Here is a 27,927-nt window from a genome sequence, read left to right on the forward strand (position 1 = left end):
TGTTCAGTCGGTGTCCTCACGAAGAATGAAAGTTTGCCTCAGCGAGGTCCTCTGTTTATACCCTAGGCAAACATTCCCCTTCGTTCTTTTTCTTTTCCTTTGTTCACAGAGACTTTAAGTCTTACGATTTCCCCTTCGTTGCTCGTCCATGAGTTACTCGTTATTGACAGCTCTGTTCGGGAAAGCACACAAATGGACAGAACAAATGTATGGGAAAATGGAAACGCTTATAGTTTTCATGAATTTTAACCATTTATACACCATGGGATTGTAATGTATAGCATATTGAATAAATCTTAGGGGATTTCCGATTCATTTGGTATGTAAATCGCCAAAATCCGTTCGCGGCAAAAATAGTTATTAGCGTTAACTTTATTTCATAAAAACGTGATTTTGCACCCTTAATGAAAGACGTAGTTCTACGTCAAAAACCCATGCTGGGTGAGACGAAGTTTGCCGGGTCAGCTATTTCCATATATTTCAGAAACTATAAAACAGTGTTGGCCAAACTTTTGGGTATTACGGGCGATTTATTGTTCAAATGTTAGGCTGCGGTCTACCAACGTTGACTGTATGAAAAAGTCATCAGAAAATGAATTTAGTACTAGACAATAAGACAAAGTTTGAACTAGGATTGGGCAATCTTGCATCGGTTTTCGGAAGATCGATCTTTTCCTCTCCGATTTCCGATTTTTTGGATCGATTCTTTGTACTCCAGAAAACGCGATAATCGATCTTTTCGATATTTTTGATCGTAGAATTCCTTTTGTAAATTTGTTTTTCAGTGAACATTGATTTTGACCGTTCGAGTGCGGAGCATAGCACTCCTATAAGGATCACCTTTTAATAATCGATTTCGGGAATATATTAGGGATACAATTGAAAAAATCTATCGCTGAATGCTCATCCATTTTTTGATTTATTTAAGAAATGGTTTCAAGTTCCCCCTTTTAACCTATTTTTTAACCAACATTTTTCTCTGCTGAATCAATACCAACACATCTAACCTACGCAGCGCATTTTGTTTCATTTACTTTGAAAGACGGAAGGTTTTTCATTTGTTTTTGCATTTTCAATTGTGAATGTTTGCAAACATCGATTGATTTAGCAAATATTATTGAAAATCTGTACGATTTTTTGTCCGTAATAACCTTAAGTGATTACGGCCCGTGTGTTCGTGTGTGCAGGAACTGGAGAAAATGATCAGTACGTGTAACGAGGATTCTAATGCGATTGCTGGTGTGAATATTCTCCCACCGGACCGAATAATAACCACTCAATCCTCAATGCCTTTTTTTTTCGCATAATTTTGGTACTTTGCTGGTTTTGGGAAATGTTAGATTTTTCGGGAAAAGGATAATTGGGAAGAAATGATTCTTAAGCATAGACATTTCTCCAAGACTAACAATAGAAATAACAGCATATGCTTTCGTTTGAAAGAAAAAACCTGCCAGTAATAAGTTAAAATTACATTGAATAAGAAATGTCACATCTCACCTTAGGTGGATTCATTTAAGTTTATACTTAGAGACCTGCATCCTCCTGTGCCTGTTCGTCTCGGAATGTAAAATTGATGCATTTATGAATACCGTATATTTGCTAATTGAAGTGACTTTCAGTTCGCAGTGTGTTTGTACTTGCAAATAAAAAGTGCGGGTTTCGGCCAATGTTCGATTTTTCGAACAGTCATTTCCCGGAAAATGGAAGATGGGAAAAAAATAATTCTTGAACATTGGGGATTCTTTAGCGTCAATAATTAAAATTACACCAATGGCTTTCATCAAAAAAATATTTTTTACAGCTTGGTCGTTAATGGGTTAACTAAAGCTTTTTTAAATATTTGGCATATTCTCACAAAATTTACTTCATACTCAACGATTAATCTCATCAAAAACCACCTGACAAACAGCAGTTTTGTAAGTTTGGTCATTACAAAACCAATTGATACAAGCTATTTACGCCATCTCATTCACTTGATTGACAGTGAAAATTGTGACGAAATTGGATGGTGACATCAGGTCCAGCTGAAGCATTTTTTCTAGAACTAAGACTACTACCAAAACTTCGACTAAATGCCAGACGTATGGCACGGTTGGATTTTATGGGATTATTGCCAGTGGAGTTCTACATGAATATCAGTTGTTGCATTTCTAATAATAATTTTCAACCTTGCCCCTCTAACCTCGAGTAATCCGCGAGTAATCGGTCGAAACCTACTAAACATAGATTTAAGTTGAAATTCTGTAAAAACAAATCATGAATTAGTGGCTCCGCAAAGCTCATGCGATTGAGCCTTACAAATAAATGAATTGGAAAAAAATAATTTAATTCATTAAATTGAATGATTCCATAACGGTACACAATAAAGGCTCTGGAAAATACAATTTTTTTGGGCATTCAAGTTATTTTTGTGACCTTTGTGTTGAGAATCAAATTGAAATTCCCTCGATGGTTGAATATAAATGTGAAATTTTCATTCCGTGTTTATTAACAATTATAAAGAATAAGTAAATAAATTGGAAAAAAGGATTCGATTTTCAAAGATCGATTCTCTGGTAACGATTTAATCAGTGAATCCATCCCTACACCGTTTAGAGAATCTATCCGTCAAGATAGATCTTTTTCTAAAGATCGCCCAATCCTAGTTTGAACTCTCCTGTATTTGCGCGCAAAATCATAGCTCGTATACTCGCGCACAGTGTCACAGACTGTGCGTGTCTCTGTAATTTTGCTATTGTTTTTTGCTGATGCTATTTTTAGGCATTATTTGTATTTATTTTAAGCAAAAAAGATACAGTGATTCACCTCTAGTGGGTCATACCAAAGTACCACTCATTGTCGCATTACTGGTGATTGTGACCTTTAATTGGACTTATCAACAAACACAACAAAATGTGAGAAATAAGTTCAAATAGAAAAATCATTGAAAATTTAACAAACAATCGCTAGAAAAGTGTGCAAAATACATAATATAGTAAAATGGTTGGAAAATGGTCGAAAACACTCCTAAAAATTCATCGTGTTGTTGAAGCTTGCACAAAGAAGGTTTACAGAATCATATCAAAATATCCAATTAAATATTCTTGTCGCATTACAGGTCTGTCCAATTGGCTAGATGCCCAATTAGAGGACTTAGACTTTTTCTAACTAAATAAAAATTATTGATTCTCGGTCTGTGAGATCGATTAACCAATTAACTAGAAGTATAAGAACTATCTAACGGAACTTTTGGCCTCTATTATGTAAATTGAATCGAACGTTAAATTCGATCCCTATAACTTTCACTATCATTTTGTAAATCGATAGAATCTTTCCGAATCGAGTTCTTTCTCGAGCGTCGGCAAATTGCATATTTTGAAATGTCTCCGTAATGTTTCTTAAAGCAAAGCATCAGGAATGCAACAAACAAACCAAACAGCTCGAAAAATTATGCCGACAGCTTTCATCCAACTGTGCGATAACAGTAAAATAGAGACAACAAGTGAAATTCTGTTCGACTATAATTACATAATCGGGCCCAATATTTAATTTTAGAACTTTATAATTTCTCATTCATCACTGCCGTTCTATTCATGACTATATTTCTTGAAAAAATAACACAATTAATTCACTTAAAATTTACTTTTGAAATAAAAATAAAAATACTTCGTTAATACTCGTATACGCAGTCTCCAAAAGTGATGTTTTCTTCGGAAATTTAGTTTTCATTGATTTTCGAATTTTAATGGATGTTTCCAACATTTTCAATTGGTCATTTAACCAATTATTGAAATGATTCCTAATGACAATTTATTACTATATTACAAGTGGTCGAACAACTGGATGCGTTAATATTAAATACCTAACAATCTGAAAGAAAATATAAAACCGAAACTGTAACATTGTCGAATGCACTACATCGTTATCTTGACTTTGAACCAGATTAGGATTAGTTTTATTTTTTTCAAAGAAAACAGGAAAAAAATGTTGTAAGAGAAACTTTGGCATTTTGGCTCCCTGGATTGGGACTTAGGGATTTGGATCCGAAATCAGAAAAATAACCACCATTAAAACTAGAATGAGGAATACAGGTTTCAGAATGACGAAAGTCAGGTCTGAATTTCCCATCCTAATAGATTCAGCAATGAATTCTGTCCAAAACAAATCACTTCAAAATTGGTAAATGGTAATCCAAACCGTTTTTTCCCCACACATCAACAGGGACCCATCATTGTTGAGCTATAGATATTGGTTTACCACGAATGGTCGGACCTCGTTATTCCATCGAGTATAATCAGCTGGTTATTAATTTTCACAGCATCTTTTGTCCGTTGACTTCCAATTTCTTCGTTTCCACGAACATCACATTATAAAACGTATTTCGTTGTGGTTTAAGCCCAATATCTCTCGAAACATCCGTCATGTTGTGAAGCATCGAATGCTGTGGGAAAATTTAACAAATCTCACTCTCGATAAAGCGCGAAAACAAAACCAAAACGCTCGAAACCGTTGAATGGTGGTTATGTTCGATAAATGTACCGGGCGTGTGTTTTCGAGTTGAAATTTAATATATGGAAATGTGAAAAGGCATCCTGGTTTTCGCCACTTTTACACCCAGGGCGAGGAAGGTTTCGCAAAACTTTTGTAATATTTTTTTTTCTTTTTTGCTTGATGCAACGAGCCATACGCAAAATTCGCTACTATGTGCTCGCGCTGTTAAATATTTATTTTCAATTTAACTTACTTCAGAGAGAAGCTCGTAACTTTCAACTCACATGTGCTCTTTGGCTAGGAGCGGCAAAATAAAAAGGGTCCACAGATTAAGAATTCTTTCCTCACACCCCGTCCCTCTTTATCTTTGCAGTTACTTCACGAGGCACTTTGAATGGTTTCTGATACAGCTGCTTTTCAACTTTCAACAACCGATTGCGAAGTTATAATTTGACTTTCGACGGAGAGGCAAAATATTGACTTGTGTGGAAAGTTGATTTTGCCGCCCCCGTTTCATGCGCTATGAATGGCAATAATAAGTTTTCTGGGAAACAGACAATCGTGGTGCTTTCAGATGTTGCAGATGGCGGAGCTCTGGAGGGAACTCACCCACCACCATTAGCGTATAGCAATCATTCGTGGCATCTCCAGAGTTGGTGGAGTCTCAGCGGCCGACGGCTAATGATGCTCGTCTGGCGCTCGGCAGAGCGTAGTAAACACTCGCTTCCTGATCCCGGTGTCTTTCACGGTTGTATCCCTTTGTCCGTTTACTGAACCACAAACTGAGACATTGTTTCCGAGTTGGATAATTTTTTTTTACTGTTTCGACTAAAAAATCTTGATGTCATTTTCCTTGCTGTTGATGGTTTCAGATTCGAGCTTTCCGTATTAATAGACAACACATGTATATCGCAAAAGACCTCTTTGAATTATTCACGGTTTTAGAACACTGAAGATAAATATTCCTATCACGGACATAAACTGTAATATATACTAAAATCATCGTTTAGAGGGATAATGTTTTGTGCCAAGTTCATCACAAAGCATCTTCAACGTCATATTGATTGAATTTCAATGTTCTGAACACTGTGATAATCCTTTAAATGATTCCTCACCATTGACATCGTCCTCACCGCAAGCCAAGCAGCAAATTTCTACTCCATAGTTTAGAGCTGGCCTACGCGGCACACAACATCCCCGGATAAGTTTAATGGTACCGAACCAAACCAAACAACCAACCAATCCGGATAATTACTTGCGGTTGTCTCATTGCCTTAATACTACTTTAATCCTTTCAATGAGCATGATGCTGAGTAGGACTATCCAAGCTTCAACTTGTTGATCTGGGTTTATGCAGCACTGAGTCGGCAAAGGCATACATTGTAATGAATGTGATTACCAAAATGTGTGCATTGGTTTCACTTAATATTAGAGTGATAAAGGCATACAATGTGGCGAGAGCGATTAACGAAATGTAACATTTTAAACATCAAAGAGCACCTATACGTAATTTATCAGTTAGCTTCGAAAACAGCTCGAACTTGATAACGTCGCCGGGTGAATAAAATCATATTAGCGAATGTTGAGTCAATTATCTTCAACGGTGTTTTTACAATCATGTATTCACAAGTGCCCTTTACGGTTCTATCCACCCGGTTCAGGCTGCCCACCTCGAGGGGCAAAAGGGTCGGCTGGCAACGCGATAACTGTGTCCGAAGCGCGCGTGATAATCCATCGATACAGGTGGATTATAAAAGGCAACTGCTGGCCGGTGAAGGTACATCACAAGTCGTTTCGACATGAAGGCGATCACATTGGTAGCGTTGGTGGCTTTCGCAGCTTTGGCTGCTGGATACGTCGTGGTTCCTGATGATAAGATCAAGTACGCGGACAAGAATTTCCTGGTCAAGCAGCGTCAACTGCTCGAGTTGTTCCAGCATGTCCAACAGCATGAGGTGCACAACGAACAGTGGAATGTGGCGAAGCAGTACAAGATCCAGGATAATTACGACCACTACAAGAACGCCGATGCTGTGAAGGAATTCTTCCAGATGTATAGACACGGAATGCTGCAAATGGATGACACTTTCAGCATTTTCCACGAACATCACCGCGAGCAGGCTATTGCGTTGTTCCATGTGTTCTACTACGCCAACGATTGGGACACTTTCTACAAATCGGTTGCCTGGGCCCGTTTCCACGTGAACGAAGGACTGTGGATATACGCAACCACCGTAGCACTGCTTCACCGCAATGATATGGCCGGCCTAGAGCTACCCGCTCCGTACGAAATCTACCCGAACTATTTCTTCAACAGCGAAGTCATCCAGAGGGCTACCCAGTACAAAATGCAGGGTTTCTACGGCACCAAGAAGGTTGATGACGTCTACTCGGTCGTCATCCCAGCGAACTACACTGGCTGGTACGTTCACACCAACCCCGATCAGAAGGTTTCCTACTACACCGAAGATATTGGCCTGAACACCTACTACTACTACTTCAACGCTGACTATCCGTTCTGGATGGGTGGCAAGGAATATGGCCTCTACAAGGACCGTCGTGGGGAACTGTATCTGTTCAAACACCAGCAATTGCTTGCCCGCTACTACTTGGAACGCCTGTCCAACGACCTCGGAGCTATCCCGGAGTTCTCCTGGTACAAGCCGATCCGCACCGGTTACTATCCAGACATGCACTACTACAATGGACAAAACTTCCCGGCGCGTGACAACTACTACAACATCTACACCGCGGACAACTACAACCAGATCGACGAAATGGTCGACATCGAGCACCGTATTCGCGAGGCTATCGATCAGGGCTACGTTACCCTCCAGGATGGTAGTCACATCGATCTGACTAGACCGGAATCTGTTGAGTACCTCGGCAATTTGATCCAGGGCAACCCGGATAGTGTGAACAATCGTTACTACAAATACGTTGGCCATATTGCTCGTAATCTCCTGGGCGCATCCATGGATCATCTCGATACCCACAAGGTGATTCCAGGAGTGCTGGAGCACTACGAGACCTCTCTGCGTGACCCAATGTTCTACCAGATGTACAAGCGTATCATGCACTGGTACTGGGAATTCAAGAATCACCTGCAACACTACACCTACGACGAGCTCAACTTCCCAGGCGTCAAGATTGAATCCGTGGATGTGGACAAACTGGTGACCTACTTCGACCGTTTCGATGCCGACATTACCAACGCCGTAGATGTGGAGGTACAAGACGATACCAACATCGAGGGCAACAACTTGAGGAAAACCGGAAGAATCACCCACCACCAGGGCGAGGGCTTCCTGATCAAGGCTCGCCAGTGGCGTCTGAACCATATGCCATTCAACCTCAAACTGAACGTGTACGCGGATAAGGCTCAGCGAGCTGTCGTCCGTGTGTATCTGGGACCGAAGTACAACCAGTACGGCCACGTCTACGGAATAAACGAGAACCGCAAGAACTTCGTTCTGCTGGACGTCTTCCAGACGGAACTCGCAAACGGCAAGAACACTATCGTGCGTGACTCGAGCCAATTCTCGCTGTACGTTCAGGACCGCACCAGCTACTACGACCTGTACAAATGGGTGATGGCTGCGACCAACGGCGAGAAGAAGTTCCCACTGGATATGACCGAGGCTCACTGTGGCTTCCCGTCCCGTCTGATGCTGCCGAAGGGTAAGAAGGGCGGTATGGCCTACCAGCTGTACTTCATCGTGTCCCCGTATCACGCACCGAACACACCCCAGCACCAAGGCTACGACTACACGATCAACTGCGGTGTCGGTACCGGTGCGCGCTATGTTGACTCGCTGCCATTCGGATATCCGTTCGATCGTCAGATCGACGAGAAGTTCTGGTTCACCCCGAACATGTACTACTACGACACGCTGATCTACAACAAGAACGAGAAGGAAATCAACGCCGTGCACTAGAAAAAGGACTCGAAGCTTGTAGTTTGTTTGTTTGTTTGTTTTTTCGCCGCTGAACGTTATGTGCCACACAGAGAATAAATCGAATATCTGACTGCCAATTGTATCGTGATTGAAATCGGTATTTATTTCGTTTCGATCTAAATGTACTCTCGTCGCAGGGGTGAATTCCCTCGCAGGCAAGCAAATGATGACATACACACGAATATATTTACAATGTGAAATTACACACCATCCACGCGAGAAACAAGGGCCGGGTCTCAGTTGTTAGCTTACTTGTCTGTTTGTTTGGTGATGTTAAATAAAACGAATCAAACGGGAGCGTTCGTTCTACAGCCAGCGGGTCCGTTTCTTAGTTCCGGTTAACTTTATTGGTCCCTTCTTTCTGAGTTGGGACAATCCGGGGAGAAGTTTTATGCGAACAAATAACGTATGGATGTGAAGCTGATGATGCATGGTATCCATATTGGAATGAAAGTTATGAGCGCAATGCTGTCGATGTAAACTGAGATCACCGTTGACCGATTGTTTCTCTTAGTTGAAGGAATGCAGACTTTAACATCAATGACAGATTTTCAATATTTTTTGCCTTTACATCCGCAGACTGAAGTGTAGTTATTCGTCAATATTTTGGGACTGTTTCGTGAATTATGGGTGCATGTGTGAGTGGATGAGCATGAGTATTGAATTATAATTGATACGAGGAAATGCAGAAAACTCTTTTGAACTGGATAGTGGCCCTGAAAAGGATAGAACGGTTTGCGTGGATTTATAGAAACAACTGAAGATGGTTGATACATGATTCATTATTGTTCTCGTAAGAACGACATACGTCACTTGTGTCTGTATTGGTAGTATGTATCTTTTCTTCTAGACATTTACTTCCACCACCACCACTATTTTTCTTTAACAATGTATAAAATCAACAACGCTTATGGGCGATTCAATTGTACACAAAAACTCTACACCTAATGGTATGAAAAAGGCCCATTCCATGAGGTTATGCACCAAAGGCCCAAATTTCAAATTTAGTTTTAAGAGAAAATTGAAAACGTAGTGCTATTCAAGCACTAGCACTAGTTATATCATAAATTCCTTGAAACGAATTTGATTTTTATGCGCCAACCTTTGAGAGAGACGAGTTTGAATAACTATATACTTATATTTAAAATATTTTAGGTTTTCAGTATTTTTAGGTTCCTTGAGATATCTCTGCACTTGCTCAACTAAAATTCAATGTCTATGATCCATTGAATGACATTTGAAGAACAGGTAACGCTTCAAGCGTAAGCGTTGCAACGTCACAATAATAAATCATTCTTTTAAATTTTATTCAAACCTTTTCTCTAAGCAAACAATGAGGGCCAACAACCCACAAAATTTGGTGACGATCGGTCCACAAATAGAGGTGTATCAACTGTCTCAAGAAGTCGTTGTCACGTCACGCAAATTATACGATTCATTCCAGCGTGACGTGATAATATTCTGATACAACACAAGCATTTTTTTGACGTTTTCATGTATGGAACACACAAAATTAAACGATGTTTGAGTGAAAGTTCAAGAATATTTTATAGATAGACTAGATGACCCGGCAAACGTTGTTCTGCCATATAAATTACTTCTAATGAATATTTTGACTGTTGAATAAAAAATAACTAATGTATTGCAATACATGTACATACATGTATTGCAATACATGTGTGTTCAATTGTTTCAACGATCTATAAAATTAATTGATTATGATCGATGAAGAATAGATTCCACGTGGATATCGAGCAGATACGTGAGGATTTGACCGTGTATTGCATTGGACCGTGGGAACTTTCCGAACCTGAGTGTGATGTGAAGATGGAGATGAGATCTATGATGTACAGAGAAATGGACCGGATCGATCGGATCTCAGGATTCGTATTTTGCATTCAGAAATCTGATCATTCGTGCTATGAAATTTAGCAACCTTGCCTCGGCGCAAAATAAACTTAAAAATAAGTAATCCGTATTCGTGGAGCAATTTAATCTGTATCAGATTAGCAGACACGAAAATAATTTTAAATTGCTTAAATTTGGATGAAAATCATTACTCGATGTTGTTTAAATACCTAGAAAACAGTCCGAACTTAACGATTCTTCTATAAAACATGTATACATCCAGCAACATGTTTGACGAAATACGTGTAATTTTGTAATAGAGCTCATTAAAGATTGCATTTATTTTGTTTGAACACACGTGCTGTCGTTCGAACAAAGGCTGTGTAGGTGTTACTCATGATAGCGTCTTGCTATCATTCCTCGAACCGCTTCTGTTGATTGTCTCAAAGGAATCACAGTCGTTCGCTCTCTACCTTTGCGAATATGTTGACCATGGTTTATTGACACAGCTCAAGACATCCTAGAATGACGTTGTCCTGACTGCGCCAATTCATCAAACGACAAACATAAGAATCTTTCGAGGGCACTCTTTTGTTTGTTTCGTCTCCTCCAACCGCATAATATTAAAATATTAATTCAAAATGAGTAATGATGTTCCTAATAATTAAAGTAATTGTGGCGCATTGGATCTACACACGTGGTCTTCAATCGGTTTTTTATCAGGATTGACGACAATAGCATGACTATTATTTTGCATTCCGAGCATGAGTGTGATTGGAATAATAGGCATTAAACAACGTAAATAAATACGTCCTGTTTAAAAAACGAACGACGAATCAATTATTTGGTATCGTTTATATAAAAATACATATATCGCGATGGAAAAAGGAGATGAGGGTGAAAATTGGTTATATATGATTATAAGTTTTTTTTCAAGCCAAATTTATGCAAAAAAATACGAAAACAAGGTTATTCAGACTTTATTTGCATGGATCATTGAGGCAACTTTGCATACTTGAAATATTCGAAAAAGAATTAGACTACTTATTGGAAAAAGCCAAAACTATGATACCTACAAAATTTTTGTCAAAGGATGAAATGTAGGAAATTGTTGAAATTTTCAAAAAAGAAATACCAAAAACATTCGCTGAAAAATATTAATGTTTTTCAAAAACGTATTGCACATTTTTACAGGGAAAAGTTCTTCTAACAACATCTTTTTCATGTTTTCTTTGAAAAAAATACGACCAATCCTAATTTTGTTTAAAATCTAGATAGCGACATAGTGTATTCAACAAAGTTTCAGATCTTATTAAGATATGAACTTTTGTCGAAGACGTCAACTTTCTATCTTTCATAATTTATGGAATACAAGTCATTTTTGTATGAAATATGACTCCTGAAAAAAAATATGTTTTGCTCGTAACATTCTTGTATGTAAATTCTCACATCCGACATGTTCTTGACATGTTTCTAAATAGACAAAAGTTAGCAGAGCAAAAATTATGTTTAGCACGTAACATTTTTGTATGTAAATTCTCACATTTGACATGTTCTTGACATGTTTCTGAATAGAGAAAAGTTAGCAGAGCATGTAAATTGCGATAATTTATACATAAAAATGTTACGAATCACATTACATTTTTAAAAGAAAAAAATTAAAAAGTTGTTGTTTGAAAAACTTTTTCCATTTAAATGTGCCCATCTTCCGATGTATGGGTTACTTGTTGGAAATTCTAATGGCTATTTATATCCACATTTTTCAGAATTTTAGAAACACATGTTCTCGAGAAAAATGAATTTAAATTTTCAATTTTTTTTTTCAATGAATTTCTTTTCCAAAAATTTGTTTGATATTTTTTAATGAAAAGCTAAATAATATCCTACATTTCATTCTCTAACCAACTTTTTGAAGATTTCATAGTTTTTAAATTAAGATTTTTCGAAAGAAAAGTTGAAAAAAACAAGAAATTAAAAAAAACCTTACAAAAAAATCTATTAGACCTACAAAATTTTAGTCAAAGAAGGGAATATAGGAAATGTTTGAGGTCTTCATTAAAAATTGTCAAATTTTTTTGGAAAAAAAAAATTTAAATTCATTTTTTCGAAAACATTTGTTTTTAAAATCCCGAAAAAAAATTATAAATAGTCCCTAAAATTTCCAACAAGTTTTCCATACATTGAACGATGGGCACATTTAAATGGAAAAGGTTTTTCGAACAACAACTTTTACATTTTTTCTTTGAAAAATACTATTAATGTTCAATTCTTTACATTTTTATGTATAAATTATCGCATTTTCAGTACTCTGCTAACTTTTCTCGGCTTAGAAACATGTCAAGGACATGTCAAACGTGAGAATTTACATACAAAAATGTTACGAGCAAACCACTATTATTTTTCAGGAGCCTTCATGCAAAATGAATTATATTCCAAAAACTATAAAAGATAAATAGTTGACGTCTTCGACAAAAGTTCATATTTTAATAAGATCTAAAACTTTGTAGAATACAATATATCGCTATCTTGACTTTAAACAAAATTAGGATAAGTTGTATTTTTTTCAATGAAAACATGAAAAGTTGTTAGAAAAACTTTTTCTTTGTAAAAGTGCCCATCTTCCGATGAATGGACGACTTGTTGGAAATTGTAAGGGCTATTCATGTATATATTTTTGGGAATTTGAAAAAAACGTTTTTGAGAATAAAGAATTTTATATTTTAAAATAACTTTTTATTCAGCGAATTTTTTTCCAATTTTTTTTTGGTATTTTCTTGTGAAAATATAAACAATTTCCTACATTTCATCCTTTGACAAGACATTTTTAGGTATCATAGTTTTCAAGTTATACATTTTTATAAAAAATTAAGAAATTTTTTTTTACTTTTTTCAAAAAGTGGTCTAATTCTTTTTTGAATATTTCAAGTACGCAAAGTTGCTTAAATGATCCATGTCTTTACACCCACAACGTTTCACTGCTATCTGAGATGGTGCTGCCAACTCCTAAGACGAGTTGTCTTGAAATTCGTCTATTGAATTACAAAAAAGAAAACCCCATACGATTTGGGTATTTGTTGTAGGTGTCTTACCAACGGAAGTAGAATATCGTATTCCGATGTCATTTTAAAATCGAGGATGGTGACTTCCGGTTGGTTAGAAACGGGTCTAAAAGACCAGAAATGGCATGAAATTCCACAAAACGATCGTGAATGGTAGCGTTGGCATATATCCATGGGTAGGCGAAGAATAATGGAAAAAGAGAATAAAGTTTGATAAAGAGCAGAAAGGTTCAAGCGAGGGGGATAATATTTGAGTGGTAAGAACTTAGCTTAAGAGCAACGCGTGTGGAGTTACACAAAGAAAGTACACATCCAAATACACACGCAAACGTCAACGGTTTACTATCAAAGCCAACGTCCAAGTCAAAGTCATGTAGTTAGTGCCACTCGATGAACCAGGATTGTGCTAGCCATTGATGGCAAGCGCCAGAGTGAACGTGTTGAACAATCACGATGTAAAAATTGAAGGTCGGTTTAGGACCACCCTGAATTTTCCCAAATAAAAATGTTTTACAATCTAAAGAAACATTGAAATTATTTTCCATACAGGTCAAAAATATTTCTTCTCTGTTTTTGAAGCAGTGAAAACGCGGAATGCCGATAAAACGCAAGAATGAAGAGAGCCAGAAAAAAGTCACCACATAAAAAATTGTATATAGCTTGCTACAATACGGTGAAATGCTTATTTAATACAACTTGTTGATTGTGTGACGTGACAACGCTACGTGGAGACTGTTTTTTCGTACAGAGCGCGTTCTCACGTAACAAAATGAATGCCGATTTTTGGAATGTTCTTGCGAGTTTTTTGAAGAACTGAATATACAGGAATCACTGTACATCTTTTGTTGACAAATCATAGAACAAAGTTCATTTGTATGTTTTGAAACGGAACTGAAAATTCAACATTAATATTCAAAATTCGGAAACCGCAAAAAGACAGGTATTGTCACGTCACAAAAGTATTCAGCTGGCAACAAGCGAATTGAACAGTAAACTATTCTCCAACTAAAGATTCTTGTAGATAATTTTCTTAATTTTACTTTGATATCGTTTACTATTTGGAAATCGTGTGATTTATACAGGATTTTCCAACTTTAAATTCCGAAAGTAAATTGAAATAAAACACACTTAGAATTCGAATTTCGATGAAACTTTTATTTCAAATTAAAGTTTGGTTTATGCCATTATGTGTGAAATACAACATCATTCAAATGTCCACCTAGGGCTTCCTCGCACACCTTGATCCGGAACAGGTAATTTTCGATGATTTTTCGGTCCATATGGAGCGGTATCTCGGTCATAACTTCACGAATGTTGTCTTGCAAATGTTCAAGAGTTTGCGGAGAGTTGGCATAGACACGGTCTTTCGCATAACCCCACAAAAAAAAAGTCTTGCGGGTTCAAATCACATGATCTAGACGGCCAATTGGCATCACCAAATCGCGAAATTATGCGTCTCTCAAATTGCGTTCGCAATATGGCCATGTTCGGTCGTGTTGTGTGGCACGTGGCGCCGTCCTGCTGAAACCACATGTCATCCGTATCCATATCTTCAATTTGTGGCAAAAAAAAATCGGTCAACATGCGGCCATAGCGCTCACCATTCACAGATACCGTCTCGCCATCCTCATTTTCAAAGAAATACGGCCCGATGACTCCACCAGACCATAATGCGCACCAAATAGTGACTTTTGGCGGATGCAATTGCCTCTCAACAATCACGTGTGGATTTTCCGAGCCCCATATACGGAATTTTGGGTGTTCACATAGCCACCGAGCTCGAAATGTGCCTCATCGCTGAAGGAAATTTGATGCGAAAATTCAGCATTTTGCTGCTGTTGTTCGTTCACCCAATCGACGTATACCCGACGCATTCCATGGTCACCACGCTCAAATTTTTGTACCAGTTGGACTTTATATGGATGTAGGTGCAAGTCCAAATGCAAAATTCGCCACAATGATGTGTTTGACAAGCCCAATTGCTGAGCACGCCGTGGAATCGAAGCATTCGGGTCATCCTCCACACTGGCAGCAACAGCAGCAATATTTTCGGCCGAACGCACATTACGATGATGCACAGGTTTCACAATATCCGCTACGGATCCAGTTTGTTCGAATTTACGCACTTGTGTGCTCTGTAGGCCGTCCATGACGACCAAAATCCGTCCGTAATGCTCGAAAAACATTTGCCGGTTTTTCATCATTTTTATAGTATAATTTAACAAAATTAACACGTTGTGCGATGCTAAAACGATCCATATTGTAAAATGGCAGACATTCAACTAACGATATGACGCTTTGGTTGACAGCTATGTCAAACGGTTGTTAGCGCAGGGCTGTATAGTTTCGGAAGCCCGAAATGGAAAAACCCTGTACATGAAAACGAGAAAAAAACACTGTTTTGAGTTGTCACGTCACGCTGGAATGGGTCAACACCATCATCATTTTCGGTGCAAGCATCGATTCTTTATTCTAGAAATACCCAGCGGAAATTATACTCGTCATCAATTCGAAACGACGATCGATTGAACCGTTCGTGAATACAGGAAAACATGTTCAAAAAAAAAAAAATTAAGTAAGAAATAAAAAAATAAAAAATTGTTGAACAGTTTCATTGTAGAGAAATATACTAATGATACAGGTAATGTCCTAAAAACTAAAAAATAAAATAAGTAGAAAAAAAAACTTTTTAGGTTAAACGGTTTCATTGTGATTAAACATGATAATAATACAGATAATGTACTAAAAGCTAGAAATTAATTGGGAAAGTAGCAGTTAGTAGTTATCACACCCCTTCCTTCATTAATCCAGGGCATTAGTGAGACTGAAATAGAATCGCTTGCAGTTCTGCAGACCGGAATGTGTTTCCTCAACACGGGCTACTAAATCGAGGAGCCTGGGGAAATCGTCACTACCAATACTAAAGGCGAGTTAACTTTCAGGTTTAGAGTCGCTTCTATACTATGACAAATTGAAGTTGATTTTTTTTTTGCATACAAGCCGGTGATACTTTTGTATCCATATTCATTTGTGCTCCGGAATGTGTTTTCCTAACACGGACTACAAAAGCGGGTTCGAACACAACACTCATTTTATCATTCTTTGTGTGGACACCGACTGGACAACATCGTTGCTGGACGGGCTGGACGGCGAGGGATCGAGTGCCTTTCTCAAGGCAAGAGGGCGGAGGTGGTAGCGCTGGAGTAGAATAGAGTAGAGTTTTCAAAGGGCCTTTCTCAAGGCTGGAGACGAAAGAACTGCAAAAGTTTAAAGTCTCTATAATACAATACCTTCCTTCCTTCCTACACTCATTTTATCAATAGTTTATCAATACAAACAAATGATTACTAACGTCGACGTTGCAGTTATATCATAGATGTAACCCGCTTATTTTTATTGTACCCACCGGTTAGTAACCATGATGATAGAATTTTGGTGGTGTGTTTTCAGATTTTTTTCATGGCAGAGCACTTTTTATAACAATAACATTTGACGGACCACCTGCATATTTTAATCCAGTGGTATTCAACCTTTTGACGTAGGATTACGTCTTTCGGGAACATGGTGGGGTACAAATTGAAAATTGTCGAGCACATCGTGAAAATTGTCCAATTTCAAACGCTTATTGCTCAGTCATTTCATGTTGGATTGAGGAAATTTTTGCGTCAATCGATTTCGGCACTCCATAACAATTTTTTATATTGAAGTAAATAATATATGTCATGAAACTAACTATCGAACAATTGAAAAAACTCAACCCCTATCCTAACGGGAATACCCACTTCTGATTGGTCGAAATCGACGACGCATGCGGCGGGTCTCTAACAAAGACATCAAAACCAAGCTGCCTGGAGGAAATCGACATTGCAAATACACGAAAGTAGGGGACATTTTTATATAACAAGTAAGGTGAGTGATACGATTAATTCTAGCAAATAAAATTTAAATTTGGAACTTTAATGTTGGTTGCTTCGTGAAATTTCACATCAATGACCGATCTTGTATTGTAAAAAATTTAGCACAAGTGTAAGTGTAAAATGGAAGCAGTTGTGTTATAAATGACTTGATATATGAAAGGATTTATTTCAATTTTCATAAATAAAAACCAAGGTATGTTTCTGATCGAGAACGGGTCGTTTGGTTTTTTTTGAAATTTTATATGGCGAGAAAAATTGGAAAAGTGAAGAAATATTAGAAAAAGTGATTTCCCATATGCTCTACATATAGTATTAGTTGTTGCTAGTCCATTTATTATGCATTGGGTTGTATAAACACTCAGAAAGTAAAAATTATAAAAAAATTACCTTTTCCATTTCAAATATGTTTTCTCTATATTAAAGTAACATGGTTTTACTGTTTTTTTTTTATTTTGAAGTGAGGGAAAAGCCTGATAAGAAAAATTTATAATTGTGCTCGGTATTGGTAATTATCTTATATTACATTGGTGAGTTCTTTATTTATTTATTTCATCTATACCTAACACAGGAGGCATCTCGTCTACGATCACAGAGGGCGGTTTTCATCACTTCGTTCCACTTCGGTATCTTTTATCTGATACGCACCATCCAACGACTGTTTACCATCCTTCTATCACCATCACTCGGTAAAAACAGACAACAATACCAAACAACTAAACAAAACGGTCCTTTTTAGAGGCACCAAATCATTATCAAAGAGTTGAACGATGTCATTCTTCAAACATATCCAAAATAAACAGATAACCTAACGGAATCCTACGTCAACTATGCGGTCGTGTCTCGGACAAAACCCTCCTGTGACTTTTTTGCTCCATTTCCCGCTCCAAATTTCCCGCGGAGCTCCATTTGAAAACCCCTGGCGTGTGGCATTTAAAGACAGCCGAGTAAGTGTACAATTTGCCAACTCAAGGTCGCTTATTGACCTATTCAACTTTTTTAATGAATACATGTGACTGTTTCCTTCTCAAATCATCGGTACTTGTTGTTGTTCAAGCTGCGTTCGATATGTTCTTTGTGCAATTTCGCTGATTTATGCCAATCAAGTGAAGTGCATCCTCGGATTGTTCTGGTCCATCCAACCCGGACTCCAACTCGGTTTGTTTCATCTAGCAGACACACATTATTTCGTAACACATTGATTGTTAGGATCAGCATTCAGCCGAGATGCGTACTTCATCCCATGCCAATGTTGGATGCAATTGCTAGGTGTGTGTGTGTGTGTGGACTTGTGCCCGCAAAGGTGCGCCAGGGCATCGCTCTCGTTTTGCTAGGAGGTTATCGGTTTTCGTTTACCGTGCCAGATGATGCAAAAACATATCATGAGGTAGCAGCAGCAGCAGCTTCATTCCGACAGTTGGAATTCGTGCTCTGCCTCTGGAATATTACCGAACATATTTTATTATGCATTAAGGAGTAAGCCGATAGTTTATTACCCAGCTGTCAATGGGAATTTGTGTGCGTATGCGTCGAGCGCCTCAGGTTTCGGTTGAGGCTGTACCGGATGTCGGTCTCCACTTGTTTGGCCTACTGAAATTGGCCGGACAAACAGACCCGAACACACCGAAGTCCGACTGATGATGGTTCGCTTCCTTCCTGTGGCTATGAGGCTTGTTTGTGCAGAAATCGGTGATTCTATGAGAAGTATAAGTGTTCGATTGACTGCAGGGCGAGGTCACTTCGTTAAGAGTTGTTTCTGAGCAATTGTGCAATGTAGAATGGTGATAAATCAGAGTCAATTTTGCCACACTTTGTTAAAGTTTTTTTTGTTCATACTGGGACTCAAATTAAAATCCAATCTGCAATCCAGGGTCGAGTTCAAGTTGCCTTCGCTGATTCGGGCTACACCCGAGCCCGGAGACAATTGAATCCCAAGAGAATTGATAACTCCTCGCCGCACGTTTTGCATCCAACAGCTGATAGCGTTCGTTACGAAACGCTGAGCTTTATCTCCCGCTCGGTTTCAATGCCAAACAGATTTATTTATTTTGTCATCTCATTCATGGAAATGTCGCTCGCAAAACAGTGATTCCGGTCGCCTACATAGCGTCGAAGCCATCTGCTGCAGATATAATTTCCTGTCGCTCTAAACTCTGACCTCACCACCCACACTTTTCATCGGGCTACTACACAAAGGAAGCAACGTAAAAAATAAGAGAAAAAAAAAACGAATTGTGTGTTGACTGAGCTGAGCTGAGGACACGAAGGACCGGTCACCGTCCGATACCAGGAGTCGATTGGCGTTGTTCATTGAAATAAATGAAATACATTATTTTGAGCCCCAAAGCAAAGCGGTAAAATTCATTTCGAATCGGATATTAATCATCCTGTAAAATGTCACACCCGAGAAGCGCTCGGCCCGCGGGATAGAGATGCTGCGGAAAATAGGAAGATGAACGCAAGGTGCGAGGGGGTGTGGCTGGTCGTTCGGTTCATTCGCAGTGGAATGGTCGACGGCAAATGTTGCAAAAAGCACAATTGCAATTTCATATTCGCCATATTTCAATCTTTGCACCGGCGATGACATTATGGTAGTCGGCTGTTGAAGTATGAAGAATAACACATCGAGTCGATTGAAGGCCAAGAATCTGTTGGGGTTCACACCGTGGTGTCCGATTTTAGGTTATCTAATTTGTTTTCAACGATCCTGAATTTATAGGTGGAACAGCGCACTTTCTAATGAGGCCGTTTCTATACACATATATGTGAAGAGGGCGCAAAAAAAAACATCGATTCGTCCTTGCTGAAAGTGCTTAAATTTCTTCTCCCTGTGGAGCATCGGACATATATCAATTTCACCTGGTTATGCTGCAACTTAACTAACCACTGCAGAAGATATCGGTGGAAGCGGATGCGGGAGGGTAGCAAGAGAGCGGCAAATACGGCAAATGTCGTCTTATCGCACTCCCTCACAATCATGTTCCGAAATTGAACTTCGATCCTGCCAGCAGAGCAGAACGGAACATTCCGGGATGTCGTCGTCTTCTGCTTGAAAGATAGCTAGATTTTGGCCCGAGCAGACAGAACTGATCCGGAGTTTCGGTTATCGTCTTGTGGTTGGTACCTTTCGAGTGGAGCAGCTCCCTGCCAGGTTGCTATTTCCAAGTGTCGAGAATTTTCTTCGACAAGGTGAGAGTGGGTAGGGGGAACGAAGAAGAATGTAGGTTTGAATTTATGGGATGTCGTTTTCTGTGAGCTAATTTCCAAAATGGGGAAGGAAGGAGCCGGAGAAGTCGTTCTGGCAGCTCCGAAGCTATAAATGAAGGTGATGAAATATATCTCTCCGCTCTTCGGGAGTATTGGATCATTTCGACGGAAATGCAACGCGCCCCTAAAAGGGGAGTGGAAATTCGTGATCCATTCACAAATGAAAAAATCAATAAGGGAAGAACTTTACTACGGGGGCTCGGTTTCAGGATTGGTACCATTCAAAGCAAATAATATATGCCCTAATGGCAAGGAATTCAATAACCTGAGTCACTTTCAAAGGCTCATAAACGAAAGAGCCTACAAGAATTTCTCGAACGAGAGCCCGAACCGTTTCACGTTTTCGAATTGAGGTATTGTAAGCAATTGTTATTTCGAGGATTGGAAACACTCATTCTCAGAGCCGTAATTCTTCTTTCGAATTTGGTAGAAACTCCTCTGCACTTCCACAATATTATCGGAAGAAAGGTACAGTAAAACCGAGTTAAGCCTTAAAATTGTACAAAGAATAATAACATTATTTTTCATCCATTTTCATCGAAGAAATGTGTGCTAATTTCTGGTTGAGAGTTTTAGTATGTAAGGATAAAACAGCAACATGTATTGGGAGACAGTATGGCGGACATCAGTTAACCATTTTAAACATAAATTCCATACGCTGATGAACGCAAACAAAATCCACTCCGAATTGAAATCAAGGTGTTTCAATATTAAATGGTTTTCCAAACTTTTCGGTATTCCAGTCAATACACTTTATTCGAATGTGGGTAATATTTAATAAAATGAATACAAACCTTTCGAAAAATCATCCTTTATGAAGCTGTTCGAATTCCGACACTGTCTGAAAAGAAAAATAGTAAGGGATTGTATCTAGGATACGACCACATATTTTCGACGTAGAACTACGCAATTATATTATGCAATCCACTTGTTTACCACTTCGAATATTATTTTAGAACGCATCGGAACTATTGTAATACATAATGTTCTTCGTTAAAAATAAAATTGATGAACGTCCTTTTACGTTTGATATGATGCCTAGGACTACCAAAATATGTGAACGGAAGAATTGTTAAACGATCATTGTATTTTATATATCTCTCTGAAATTATTTTACATCTCATGTTTACGTAGTTCTCGAACCGCGAAAGTTCAATCACCTCTACTATCTGAAATGACGATTTTCCCAGGCTTCTTAGTTTAAAAGTACGTTTTAGGGAAACATATTCCGGTCTGCACAACGACAAGCGAGTGCAGAAGTACTCAACATCAAAAAAAAAAAACCCCGGACTTGAATGTATATTTACAAAGCGGTTTTCCACAGGTACATCGATTTTGAAGTCCGTGTTAAGGAAACACAGCTCGGTCGGAACAAAAATACCCCCGATTTGCATGTATATTTGCAAAGCGGGTTTCCACAGGTACATCGATTTTGAAGTCTGTGTTGGGGAAATGGTGAATCGGGCCAATCAAAACTTGGCGGTTAGGGCGTATAGATAACGCTTGACTTTTTTCAGTTATTCAATTGTTCATCTCATGGAAAATAACATTTTATTAATTGTGATGAATACGTAGAAATATTTCCTATCAATTCATGCAAACATCTTTCCGATTTGTTAAGAAATGTTCGAGTTACTAGCATTTTAAATATGGGTAAGGTTATCACACAAATCGGCAGAACAAAAGTATGGGAAAAAAGGAAGTTCATCCAGTTTTCGGGAATTTAAACCGTTTAGAGATTAGCGAATTGTAATGTATAGCATAGCAAACAAATCTTAGAAAATTTCCGTTACGATTGGTATGCAAATCATGAGAATTCGTTCACAGTGAAAATAGTTATTAACGTTAACTTTATTTCATAAAAACGTGACCTGTTTTATGATTAGGCACCCTTCCTGAAAGACGTAGTTCTACGTCAAAAATCAAGGTTTATGCCTATGACTCTCTATGTCTGACGTTGGGCTTTCCTGATATTCATTGCACGAATTTTAAATCAAATATCAAGCAGAGAGGAATCATCGGGAATCAAAACGTCCTCGGCTCTGCACTTTCCTTCATGATTGTGGAATCAATCAATCATGTGCATCACAAAGTCGAGGCTGATTAATGCCTCGCAACATTAATCTAACTCCAGTAACTCCTTCGATGTGTTTATGGGAAATTGTCTGAATTCATTAAAACACTCGGGCAACGGGAACACTCGAAGGATCGCTAGTGCGCCATTGAAGGAACATATCGCATATCGCAGTGCAAGTTTGTTCGCAACTTTAAATCCAAAGTAGAGGCTGGATAAAAGGAGACTACGTGTCGGTTTTGAGTCCGTCTGGTAGAGAGCGATTGTTTATTCCTGCATCATACGCACTACACTCAAAATTCATTTTAAGTACATTTTTGGCATCCCGATTTATAACATTCGATGAGCATAACAGAAAGTTTGCTACTCCCTCGTACTGGCATATCATTTGTATGATATATTATGTTGGGGAAAAAGTAATCCATTATTTTTGGGTGATATTAAAAACTATTTTTAATATGCTTTGGATTGTCCGATTTGCGTCAAATATACACGGTTTTGTTGGAAAATTCTAAAGGTAGCTTCATAATGTCTCTATCATAGAGGTCTTGGTTCTTATTAGCGAAAAACCATAGCAATAGATTTTTACAATCTTCTCTTGATCCCAATTTCTTATCACTCTGCAAATTTTCCAATGCGAGAAAAAGGAATTGTGTGGCCTTGCGTTGTCCTGATGGAATACAGCGCCTCTTCAGATGGCCAATTCTGAACGATTCTGGTCAATCGCTTGCGTCAAACGACCCATTTGTTGACAGTAGAGATTTAAAAATTTTGAAAAAAAAATTGCGCGTATTTTACTGTTGTATCAGTAGCAGATACATCAATCACCATTTCAGAGGCCTGGCTTAGATTTTCGCATTTATAAAATAAAAAGTGTGAAATTTATTGAAATTTCTCTTTGTAGACCTCCATTGTTAACACCCTATAACTCACAACTGAATGGAACAAACAAAAAATAACAAAAGATTTTTTTTACTAGAAACGAGAAAATAAAGGATAATTTATTCCCCAACCTAATACCGGTCGGACTCAATTATCCGGAGTATTGATTTTTTTTTCACTTCGGATAATCGAATCATAAAAAAAAAGAATTTTCTCTCCGTAAACGTAATATAAGTATGTTTTGTACTTATTTATTAAACGGTTTTATCTAGCTTGACCCGTTTGTATGTTTGTGACTTTGTGACTTTGTAGCTTTGCCTGTAGCGCTGTATCACATTAATAGAAATTTAACCCTCTTCCCGTTGACCGATTGATTTGAAATTTGGAACACATCTTTATCTCTGGTGTCATTATAAAACTGCGTATTCCATGATATTGAAAATCCAAAATGACGGCCACTACAAATGGATTATGTGCATATTTTCTCAAAATCCCATCAATATGGGTATCGAATGAAAGGGCTTGACTAGTAGAACACAATGATTTATAAAACATGTAAATCGAAGATTGCGGCCGCTATAAAATGGCGGATTTCATATTTTCTCAGAATCCCATCAATCCCATCATGGATATCGAATGGAAGGGATTTACTAGTAGAACACAGTTATTTTTTGAAAAATGTAAATTCACAATGGCCGCCCCCACAAAATGGCGCCGTATATATTTTTGAAAACCTTATCAAATGAAAGTGCTCGACCAGTAGAATATAGTAAATCATGAGAAACCCAAATCCAAGATGACCGCACTCCCAAAATAACTAATTACTTTTTAAATGGCTGAATGAAACTTGGCCTGTTTGTATGTAAGTTTGAACGTTTGTAGGGTTGTTTCACATTAATAGAAAATTGACCCCGTTCCTGTTGATTGATTGATCTGAAATTTGGAAGACGCCTTCAATCCTACTGTCATTATAAAACCGCGTATTCTATGATCTTGAAAAATTCAATTTGGCCGTCGCTAAAATATGACTGAATGGCTTGACTTGGAGAACACAAAACATAATAAACAATACATATTTTTTTAATTTTTATTTTTTACCTAACTTTGTTAGGAATATTTTGATGATCATGGAATACGCAGTTTTATAATGACAGTAGAATAAAAGGTATGTTCCAAATTTCAGATCAATCAGTGATCAGAAACGGGGTCAAATTTCAATTAATGTGGGACAACCCTACAAACACTCAAACATACATACAGGTCAGGTCAAGCTGAATGAAACCATTAAAAAGTAATTGTTCACTTGAGAGCTGCGGCCATCTTGGATTTGGATTTGCAATGATCTACCAGTCCAGTACTTTCATTTGATACCCATATTGATGGGGTTATGAAAAAAATATATATGGCGCCATCTTGTGGTGGCGACCATTTTGGATTTTAATTTTTCATATATAACTGTTTTCTACTAGTCAAGCCCTTTCATTTGATTCCCATATTGATGGGGTTATGAAAAAATATATTTGGCGCCATCTTGTGGTGGCGGTCATTTTGGATTTGCATTTTTCATAAACAATTCTGTTCCACTAGTCAAGCCCTTTCATTTGATACCCATTTTGATTATTCAAAATTTCCGATCTAAAAATAAGAAAAAATAAAATAAAATACTCCGGATAATCGAGTTTAAAATTCCGGATAATCGAGTCCGACCTGTATGTGCTATAGCAACATGAGAGCAATATGAGCGAGCTAAACAAGAGACACATCGCAAATAAGCACGCATTGGAGCTTTTCGCATACTTTGCCACATACACGGTCCAGACCCAGGAGGATATAGATTCACGTTTATGCTTTCCTTTTTATTTTTTAGAAAACACTTTCCAACTTTATTCTATAATAAGGTGTAATATTATCACGTATTTATGAAACAACACCAGTGACTACGTGGAAAGCAGGTCGTGTAAAAAAGCCTTTCATTTCAGCCGTCCTTGGTTCGATCCTCGTTGACATTGTTTGGACTTTTTTTTGGGTACAATCCCATGCTGACATTCAGCCTGAAAGAGAGAAATGTCTGGTCCGATACATATAAACATTTTAAAGCTTTTTGAAAAGGCGCTTTCATTCGTTCATTCCACCCTTCAGCACACGAAAAAGTATTTTTTCTATCGAAGATGAAATGTTTTCTGTCAACGCTAGTTTGGGTGAAGAGTGCCAATGAAAATGGTCATCTCAAATTTTCGAACAGGACTTCCTGTAAAATGTTGATTCTCGCAAAAAAAACCTTATACAAAATTTCAGTTCAATCGGATTTTATTTCCAACTGTCGCAATTTTTCATCTGAAAAGCCGATTTTTACCAAAAAAAAAATGTTTTTTTTTGAGAGTAAGTCCAGTACATGCGATTTCAAGACATTTGGCACCAATTATTTTAAGCACCGAAGTCTTATACACTTTGAGTGATTTTTTGGTTTCCAAAAAAACTCTATGACGGCTGTGCAGCGTTAGTAAATTAGGTTTGATTGAACTGATATTTTTCATATGACAATTTTTCGTAGAAATTAACAATTTTAAGAAAGTCCCGTTCGAAAATTAGAGATAACCATTTTCATTGGCACAGAGTGCGAATTCTATTTTTTAGGTGATTTTTCAAATACTGTAACTGAAAAATCGATAGGAGCAAATCCAATTAACTTTATCGAACAGCTTTCATTTGATTTCTATACTGTTCATGTAAAGAATTACTCTTTCTACTTAGATGATGAATAATTCAAGAAATAATGCATGCGCCACAGACCGAAAGATAGTTTTGAAAACTCCAATAATTTCTGTGCAAATCTAATTTGTTGCTGTAACAAAAAAAAAAAATTGAATTTTTTGCATCGATTTAAAAAAAAGTTTTTGTAGTGTTTTAGAAAATCTTCCATAACTTTGCAAATATTTCAGTAAGTTCTAATGCCAGCACGTTAATTTCTAGCCTAGCGTAACCCCTAAACTCATGTGAACGTTTGAACCTTTTTTCTTAGACAACTAATCAAAGTTCGGAGTAAATTAGAGGAAAACTTCATCGCAAACTGTACAATCACTACAAAATGTTATGCGAACCCTCGAAATGAACGATTCATAACTTTCGTTTTCATAAAAGTAAACGACGGAAAAATTTTTTTTTTCATGAATTAATTATTTTTATTGTTAAATTCGATTTCATTTTGAAATAGTACACAAATGAATAATAATAAATGTATAATATTTTTTGAAAGTGATTTTCATTCTGTCTCAATTTACATTCAACGAAAACCGAATATATTTTGCAAAATGAATCTTGCATTATAAAATTCAGAGTGGTAAGAAACAGTTTATGGCCTCAATATAAGTAAAACATTCCATCTCAGGACCACCCCTATCGATCAACTCATCGGAGCTACTTCAATGCTGCAATAATGCAATAATGTAAATGGATACTGCCATTAATTCATTATTTTATTACTTTCATTACAGTGCTTAGCCTTAAGGATTTGAAAATATTCGTCCCGGATGCAGTCATCGTGGGAAACGCCGCCACATTGTCGTGCCAATTCGAGCTGGAAAAGGTATGCATCGCTCATTGCTATTTTACCTATCTCTCATCAAATTGTAAAACAATCCCTGTCTCTCATCATCCAACCAGGCATCACTATACTCCGTTCGGTGGTACTTCGAGGGGGAAGAGTTTTACCGATACGTACCGAAGGAATCACCTCCGGCGAGAACATTTCCGGTTTCCGGTATCACCGTCGATGTGAGTAAAAAAAAACACGATTTAATTTTGATTGCTCGGAAAAAGTGAAATATCTCCCTTTCTCCCCACTTGCCAAATTAATAATATCTGAATGTTATCAGACTTCATAATTTCCCAAACGAATTAAAACTCGATAAAATTTAATCTGCGCCAACGGTTTCGGACGACATCAATAAACACCATTATTCAGCGGGACTAACCAAATCAAGCTACGTTCGCTACCCCTTACGGCAATCCTGCAGAGCATCCTGGCAACGTGCCATAATCATAACGATAAAAATAATTATACCCAAAGCTCATAAATATAATTTTAATTGTCCCATTCCCTCCCCTCCCATCCTCCCACTGTTGTCCGTTCCTGTTTCCCCTCCAGTGGCGTAGAACAAAGCACCTCTTAAAGGACTCCTCCCGTGGGGAAAATAATAATCATCTTGTGCAAAAGCAGCATAAACACACACACACACACATCTACACATCCGACTGTTCCCATCCATCTTCACCGGCCGGATTCATTTCGGGCCCGAGAAAGGTCCTTTAATCCAAAGGTTCGGCGGTGTGGCGTCGTCACACAGCCATGTACCTTTGGTACGTGATATCACCGACAGCAGCCGCCGAAAATCACGCCAATTGAATTGGGCTGGAAAAAAAAAGAAGAGGAAAACTGGGATCGTTGGACCATTGGA

General features: G+C 37.9%; 2 protein-coding genes across 4 annotated transcripts in view; both read left to right on the forward strand.

Annotated features, from left to right (window-relative positions):
* LOC129764827 (uncharacterized) overlaps positions 1–27,927 on the forward strand; it is a 576,657-nt gene that overhangs the window by 516,074 nt on the left and 32,656 nt on the right. For all 3 annotated transcript variants that reach the window (XM_055764341.1, XM_055764359.1, XM_055764351.1), the window contains 2 exons: positions 26,965–27,056; positions 27,134–27,244. In XM_055764341.1, the coding sequence (XP_055620316.1) occupies positions 26,965–27,056; positions 27,134–27,244 (203 nt within the window). The remainder of the gene's footprint in view (positions 1–26,964; positions 27,057–27,133; positions 27,245–27,927) is intronic.
* LOC129764815 (hexamerin-1.1-like) lies at positions 6,242–8,523 on the forward strand. The gene has a single exon (XM_055764316.1). It carries the CDS (start codon positions 6,270–6,272, stop codon positions 8,406–8,408), a length of 2,139 nt encoding a protein of 712 aa, XP_055620291.1. The 5' UTR covers positions 6,242–6,269; the 3' UTR covers positions 8,409–8,523.

The sequence above is a fragment of the Toxorhynchites rutilus genome, chromosome 1 (genome assembly GCF_029784135.1).
Source record: "Toxorhynchites rutilus septentrionalis strain SRP chromosome 1, ASM2978413v1, whole genome shotgun sequence".
NCBI lineage: Eukaryota > Metazoa > Arthropoda > Insecta > Diptera > Culicidae > Toxorhynchites > Toxorhynchites rutilus.

Coding starts and splice junctions, on each gene's coding strand:
- LOC129764815 (XM_055764316.1), top strand. CDS start 6,270: ATGAAGGCGATCACATTGGTAGCGTTGGTGGCTTTCGCAGCTTTGGCT.